Here is a 7,581-nt window from a genome sequence, read left to right as displayed (position 1 = left end):
ACTCTTGGTGAGGTTAATGTTGAACATAAATAATTTTTGAAGTGGAGCACAAACCAAAAAGGGGCTTATATGTATGTATGTGTGTGCGTGTGCGTGTGTGTGTGTGTGCGCGTGTGTGTGTGTGTGTGATGGATGAATAATGTACCAAACCTGATTTTGTAAATACTACGGAAAGAAACGGACTTTTGCTTATTTTGTAGATAGTTTAAGAAATCGTATTAAAAAAAAACAAACTTTTAATTCTAATTAATTTCTAATTTCATAAATCATAAAAGTCATCGATTTCTTATAGAAATTTGTGATAAATAATAAATCTTTAAATCAACGGAATTAAATTTTGAAACAAGAAATTAAATGAAACGTTAAAATACGAACAGTTTCAGTAAAACAAAAAAATCATCCACGTTTACGTTTTTTTTTCAAGTTCACAGAATGCCTTTCTTTTTGCCCCTGTAAATAAATGTTAAAGTTCACGTAGTAAAAATAGCGTCTAAAGTTCTCGCTGTTCCTAGTTTTCTTCCTCGCGTTATTTTTTGTTGTTGTTACCCAGAAGCGAGTGCGTGCGTCGAACACTAAAAGATAAAATGATTAATTAATATATATATGTATATACATTTATTTACTTTATAAATAAATAAAGATATAAATTAAATTATGTCAATAAATAGATAAATAAATATGCGTAGTAAGTTTTATTTGTCGTATGTTGTGTCTGTGTGTGTTTTTTTTTGATGCGCGTTTGTCCCTGTGTTTGTGTGTTGTCAATCGGGTTGTTAAATTGAACCAAATATTTGTGTAGTGGTACAGTACACCGTTAAATAACAACAATGATAATATTTTTTTTGCGTAATAATCGTATGTACGTTTTTTTTTTCGTTGTAAATGTGGGATCTTTGAGTCTTTTTTTTCTTTTGCCTGAGTGTCCTGTTTTCTCTTTTTTATTTCCTCTTTTCTTTCTTCTTTCTCTCTCCTTTTTCTTTCCTTCTTAATTCCAGTTTCTTTTCTTGCGTAGTAATTATTCGGTCGCTTTCTCCTTCTCTCTCTCTTACGCTCACCGTGTTTTTTTCTTTCTCCTCTCTTTTCCTTCTTCTTCTCTTTGGCTTATATTGCACGGGTTCTTTCTTTCTTATTATTTCTCTGGATGATGATGATGATGATGATCACGACAATAATAATAATAATAATAATAATAATAATAATAATAATAATAATAATAATGTCACTGAAATTCGAGAAAAAAGTCAACGGTTGTTATCGATATTCAATAGTAAACAGCTGTTGCGAGAACGCAGAGCGATTTGCAACAGCGGAGAATGCTGAAACTCTGGGGAGACTTGTTATCATTCGGACTCCAGGGAAACACCACCTGTTTTTTTGTTTTCTTTTGTTGTTGTTGCTAGTAAGGTTTTGTTGGAAAACTAGCGGAAGAAATAAAGCTGATTAAAGTTAACACTAAAAAAAAAAAAAATCAAAATCCAAACAAAACAAAAAGGAAACGTTTGTTTCAAGAGAAAAAAAATAAACAATCAAATAAACGGATAAAAATAAATGGCCGAAAAAAAAAAAGAAGATATAAATACAAATAAATAATCTCAATAAGCAAAAAAGAATTAAAAAAAAAGCCGTCCAAATTTTTACTATGAATGTTGACTAACGTAGTAACAGGCCGCAAACATGCGCTCACGTCGGCGTAGTTTTTTTCTTCTTTCTTTTCACTTATTTTTTTTTCTTCTTTTTTATGAAGATTTTTAAAAAATGTTTTTTCCCTCTCTATTCCGTTTTTCTCAGGACTAGAACGTATCGCACTCTTAATATTGTTGTTTTAAACGCACATCACATGTGGAAGTTTTGTCAAGTTGTTTTGTAGGGTAGTCACAAAATAAAATAAAATAAAAACATCTACACATGAAAAAAGTTAAAGATATATTATTTTGGGGCTAAAGTTCGAATCTTTGTTATTATTTCAAGACGTCTTCCCTTTTTCCTAATTATTCTATGTTTCTTTGAAATAAATAATATCGGCAAGTGCAGTCTTTTATATATTAATTAGGTTAATAATTATATAGTTGTATAATTTTTTGATTTCGATTTTCGTTTTTATACCATTCATAAATATTTCATTTTTCCCGTTATAATTTTGAAGAGCGTATTTCTAGCGGTCGTCTTTCTTGATGGTCGTGTATTTTTCTTTTTCTTCTTCTTTTTTTTTTTTGTTCCCGGATATTTTTTTTTTTCGTGTCTCGTCTCTAATTCCAGTCTTTTATGAACTGACTTGATGCGGATCTGCCACCGGTTTTTATAGAGAAGCCGATGTGACCCCCCCCCCTTTCCCACACACCCGCTGCTCAGTTCGTTTTTTTTCCTCTCTCTTTTTCTTTAACACTCCTTAACACTATCCTCTTCTCCCTCAATACTTTTTCTTTCTCTTTTTTCTCCTTTTAATTTCTTACGCTCTCTATCACGTTTTCGCTATTGCTCTCAGCCTCTCTCTTTATTTATTCTAGTCTCTTTCCTTTCTTTCGTTTTATCTTTGTTTCCTTCTCCATTTATTGCTTGCTTTCTATTCCGTTATCTTTTATCTGTATACGTCTCTCTTCCCTTCTTACTCTCTCTCTCTCTTACACACATCTTCCTTTCTTTTTCAGCTCCTTTTTTCTTCTTTATTTTTCTTATCATCTCTGTTATTCCGCCATCTCCTCCCTGTATAGCTTTTCCCTCTTTCTTTCTTTCTTTCTTTCTTTCTTTCTCTGCCATTTATTATCTTGTCGATCCTCCCACTTTCACTTTTTCCTTTTTGTTTTTCCTTACTCTTTCTGCAATTCCCTTATCCTCTACAGGTATCCCCTCTCTTTCTCTTTCATCCTATTCTTTCCTTTTTTCTCTTTCTACTATTTCATTATATTCTCCACCTCTCTCTCTCTCTCTCTCTCTCTCTCTCTCTCTTCGGTCTTCTTTCTCCTATCTATCTATCTATCTATCTATCTATCTATCTATTCTTTCTGCTATTCTGTTATCTCCTATTTTTCCATATGTATCTCTCTCATTCCTCCTTCCTCTCTTTCTTTTAGATATTACTTTCTCTTATTTCCTTTTTTCTTTCTTTTCATCTTCTTTTTCCTCCTTTATTTTATCATCTCTGCTATTCTTCTTTCTCTCATTCTCTTTCTTTCTTTCACACACACACACACACACACACACACACACACACACACACACACACACACACACACACACACTACTCCTGTCTTTCTTTCTTTCCTTCTTTCTTTCTTTGCTATAACGTTATCTAATCTCTCCCATTCCGTTCTATTTGCCTTACATTTCTTTCTTTTTCTTTCTGCTGTCTATTTCTTCCGATTATTCCCCCCCTCTCCGTCATCATCTTTGAGCGGACAAGGGGTAAGAATCGACAGTCGATGGACGCGTACGCTATGATACGTCAGTTAAATGAAAAAAAAAAAAAATTAAATCCGCAAAAGTTCAGAAACAAAAAAGCGTTCTTAAACTGGATCTTTAAAAAAAAAAAAACGATGGAAAAATCAAGATAAACTTTATTAGAAAACCGGACTCTTCTAAAAATTTAATTAAGTAATTACGAAAATATATATAATCTTCAAATTTGGTCTTTTTTAGAATGATTTATTTTTACAGAATTAAAATCTTCGAAATACTATCGATGAAGCAACAGTGCAACACACACACACGCACACGCACGCACGCACGCACACACACACACACACACACACACACACACACACACACACACACACACACACACACACACACACACACACACACACACACACACACACACAGAGTAAATGTAATTCATTGTTGTACGAGAAATAACAAGAGTGCTCAATTATTTTCTCTGGACGAAGAATTCCTATCGTGAGACACTATTATTGCATCGACTGATGAACTTGTCACACTTGGTATTTTTTAACCCTACGGGTTTCTTACAATGCTTCCATGAAACTGAAGGTACCGATGGATAACCAATATATACCGTCCACTGATCACACACACACACACACACACACACACACACACACACACACACACACACACACACACACACATATATAGTAAATTATGATATAAAGTATGATATATATATATATATATATATATATATATATATATATATATAGTAAAGTATGAAATGAATATATTTATGGCAATTAAGCTACACGGAGGCGTCCGCATAACATTCCGCAATTTAGTTTTCAGTCGTTACAATGATCCGATAATGTCCAAATAACATTTTATTTTAGACATCCGCGTGAAGTTATTTGCGTTGGTAATAGCAAAGTGTGGTATTTGCTCGGAAACTTCATAGAATCTATCCGCGGCCATTGAATGCGAAATACTTCTACGTTAACAATTTTGATACTTTTGTAGAGTGTCACTTCATGACGAGTTGGATTTTCTCCACGTTCCAAACCGATTTTGTGCCTAGTTTGACTCTTGTGTAGAGTTAAGTAAGTAATGAAATGTACGTTCACGTTTCTCTGAAATTTGGGAGATTTAACTTAAAAAATAAAAATAAAATAAAAAACAAATAATAAAATAAAATAAATTAAATAAAATAAATTAAAAAAAAACAGTGCTTATCCAGATTTTCTCCTATATTAAAAAACAAAAATAAGGAAAAAATCTGTATGATGTTCGTGCTTGTGACGAAAAAAAATATACACCAAAAATCACGTAAATTGACCTGGTAGTTTTATTTTTTAATAAGAAAATCATTCTTAAGCGAATTTGAGTTTTTCCACCACCGCCCACCGTCCCCATGTTAAGAATGGCTTTCTAAAATCTCGTAAGTTTGAATTATTTATGGTTATCTTCCGTGTTCCTTCAGATTGTTTTCAAGATGGCTTCGCGAGATCGTCGCTCGTAGTTTAGCCATAAAATTTGATTTTCTTTTTAAAAATAAAAACTATTTGATCATTTTGCGTAATTTTTGGAATATGAAATTTTCGTTTCGTTACACCATTTAAATTTTTTTTTTTTTAAATAAAGGATAAATTCTGGACTCCCACCCCCAAAGAAAACTTCGAATTTCCATTTCTTTTTCCTTCTTTTTCTGGGTTTACTTACTGAGATAGAGAGGTTTATTATGCTCCTGTGTACTCGTCTCCCCGCGAGGGCAAAGTTAGCCACTACGTCGTTTTTATTTAATAGATATCCAGCCCTGCCTCTCCCCATCCCTTACAAAACAGGGCACTCTGGATGGAATGAAAATAAAAATTTCCCCAGTTAAAAAAGATTTCTCATCATCTGATCAGGAAGAGAACAGATACATCATTTTGCATTATTTATTTGCTATAAGGTAAATTTTTTACATTGTAACAAATTAGGCACAAGTGTGGGAAAATGGGGATCGATATTCATCCTCGGTCACAAGTGATAAAAGAGTCAATCCTATTCTAAAGTAGAATCATATCAGTCACCACAATACCACATTTACACCTGGAGCCTGTCCACTTAAAATATCCCTGAATTTATTGGAAATTTTATTTTTCATAAAATATGCAAAAATTCATTGGATTAAAATTGGGAGTGAAGGGGAAAAATTTGATTAGTAAGAGTTTCCTAACCTGTTCCTAGTGATTGACCGTTCACTGTTTTTCGGTCTGTTCAGAATCGAAAACAAATAGGTCAGAATGAGAGTGGAATCATCTCAGAGAGAGAGAGAGAGAGAGAGAGAGAGAGAGAGAGAGAGAGAGAGAGAGAGAGAGAGGGAGAGAGAGAGAGAGGAATAAAGTGAAGTTGTGAAGAGCGGATAATGTTATTCCACGATTGTATCTTTTGTCCGTGGTCTCCCTCCCTAATTGATTAAAGGGGAGACTAGAGGCAAAAAATACAAGCTGGGAGTGAGCATCTTGGAGACTCTCTTTTACAAATACGATGTTTTTTTATGCCAGCCGGAAGACCAAAAAAAAAAAAAAAAAAAAAAAAAAACGTAACCCGCATCTTCACCGTTCTTTAATAATTTTGTTTTTAATTAATTAAAAATAATTATTTTTCTTTAATTTAACTCTTATTCACCTTAAACAACGGCATTTTGCCACTGAGACGTGAAATTATTGGCCAGATTTATCGGGGTCATCCTAAGTGTGGAGTTGTACAACAAGCTGTTTGTTCACAATACATTTAAATTATGTACATTGATAGACCCAGGAAAGTATGGAACAGGGGGGAAATTTCAAAAGGCCCCGTACCCTCCGAAACTATTAGAATAGAAAGTTTCCGGCATGTAGAGATCTCTGCAGTAAAGGGGGGGGGATTTTGCTGGTAGTCGGTTGATCGTGGGTAGAATAATAGAAAATATGTTGAGGGATGTACAAGTGAAGTTCGTTGGAGCACACTCAGTGGAAGTACTCGTAAAACAAGCACATGCATGTAACATTGCGGCGATGGGGCAGGGGATGAAATTAGTAGACAGTATCGGACCTGTTAGGCCCGAGATACTTTTTGTACCCTGTCTAGGAAGGAAAAGTTAGTGATTCATTTATCAACCCAATATTTCATGTATGCAGGGATGGTGGATTTATAAAAGATATAGGGTACTAGGAAGTAAGTTTTCTAACCCAGTAAGGAGAGCCCGCCTTATATACAGCATGCTCATATGTTATATATTTATTCCAATTCATGTTGTCTGTGAATGATAGGCCTATCGGTTTGAACGTCGCACACTCACGAAGAGTGCTATCAGCCAAAGCAATCGGTGGTTTAAAAAGTTTAATCGGATTGTTATGTCACTTAAATATCAACATTCTCAGTCTACTAAAACAAAATATAAAAAAAAAAATGCCAAAAAATTTACTGTTAATTTTTTTTAAGGAGCGTTGAGTTTTCTATATAAATTATTTAATTTATAAAACTGTCTGTCTCCATTTTTTTCAAAGTGTATCTCCTCCAAGACGCAAGGTCGTAGAACAACGCGAGGCGGGGTAAATGATTTCATGTTCTGTGGACCGTTCTTTTATGGGGTTTTTAGCCGGTAAAAATAGCTGCTCAGGGGTCAAAGTTGAAAAAATTGAAACTTGACAGACTTAAAATGCTCTTGCACGCATACGCCAATATACATTTAGACGTTAAAGTCGATTCATTTTTTAACTATTTCTTATCCGCCTGACGATAACTCAAACGGCAACGACTAAGACCGGAGCACTAAATGTTTTAGTTTCAATTTTAGTTGGTGGCACTTAAGCCATATATATTTGTTTACTTTTAAAATCACTACAATATAATAATCAATGGAGAATTGACTCTATAATAATAAATACGAAATCTACATAGTGTAAAATATTATATTTAAGTGTATTTTACGACCGAGCAACGCCGGGCGCCCTGCTAGTTTCACCTTAAATAATCTCTCCGGATTTTATATTTTCGCAGGATATTTTTGCTAGACATTAAAAATGTGCTAACTTTGTATATGGGCACTCTTAGCTACCCCCACCCCACGCCCAATATGGCAATTCTGAATGGTTTTCAACGGCTGAAAACAATGTTACTAAAGTTACTTTTCTACCTAGCTGCATCATTTATTTGCGTTTTAAAATATTTTTT

At 33.8% G+C, this 7,581-nt stretch overlaps 1 protein-coding gene across 1 annotated transcript in view; it reads right to left on the bottom strand.

Moving 5' to 3' along the window:
* LOC145242382 (cytochrome P450 2J5-like) overlaps positions 1 to 517 on the bottom strand; it is a 53,131-nt gene extending 52,614 nt beyond the window's left edge. Inside the window, exon 1 of the mRNA XM_080105398.1 lies at positions 1 to 517. This exon is cut by the window's left edge and continues 496 nt beyond it. Within this exon, the coding sequence (XP_079961524.1) occupies positions 1 to 27 (27 nt within the window). The 5' untranslated portion in view covers positions 28 to 517.
* Between the last annotated feature and the right edge of the window lie 7,064 nt (positions 518 to 7,581).

The sequence above is a fragment of the Euprymna scolopes genome, chromosome 21 (assembly GCF_053919585.1).
Source record: "Euprymna scolopes isolate OS-2025 chromosome 21, ASM5391958v1, whole genome shotgun sequence".
In the NCBI taxonomy this organism is placed as follows: Eukaryota; Metazoa; Mollusca; class Cephalopoda; order Sepiida; family Sepiolidae; genus Euprymna; species Euprymna scolopes.
Note: the sequence above shows the minus strand (reverse complement) of the source record. Positions and strands in the feature narration are given on the sequence as shown.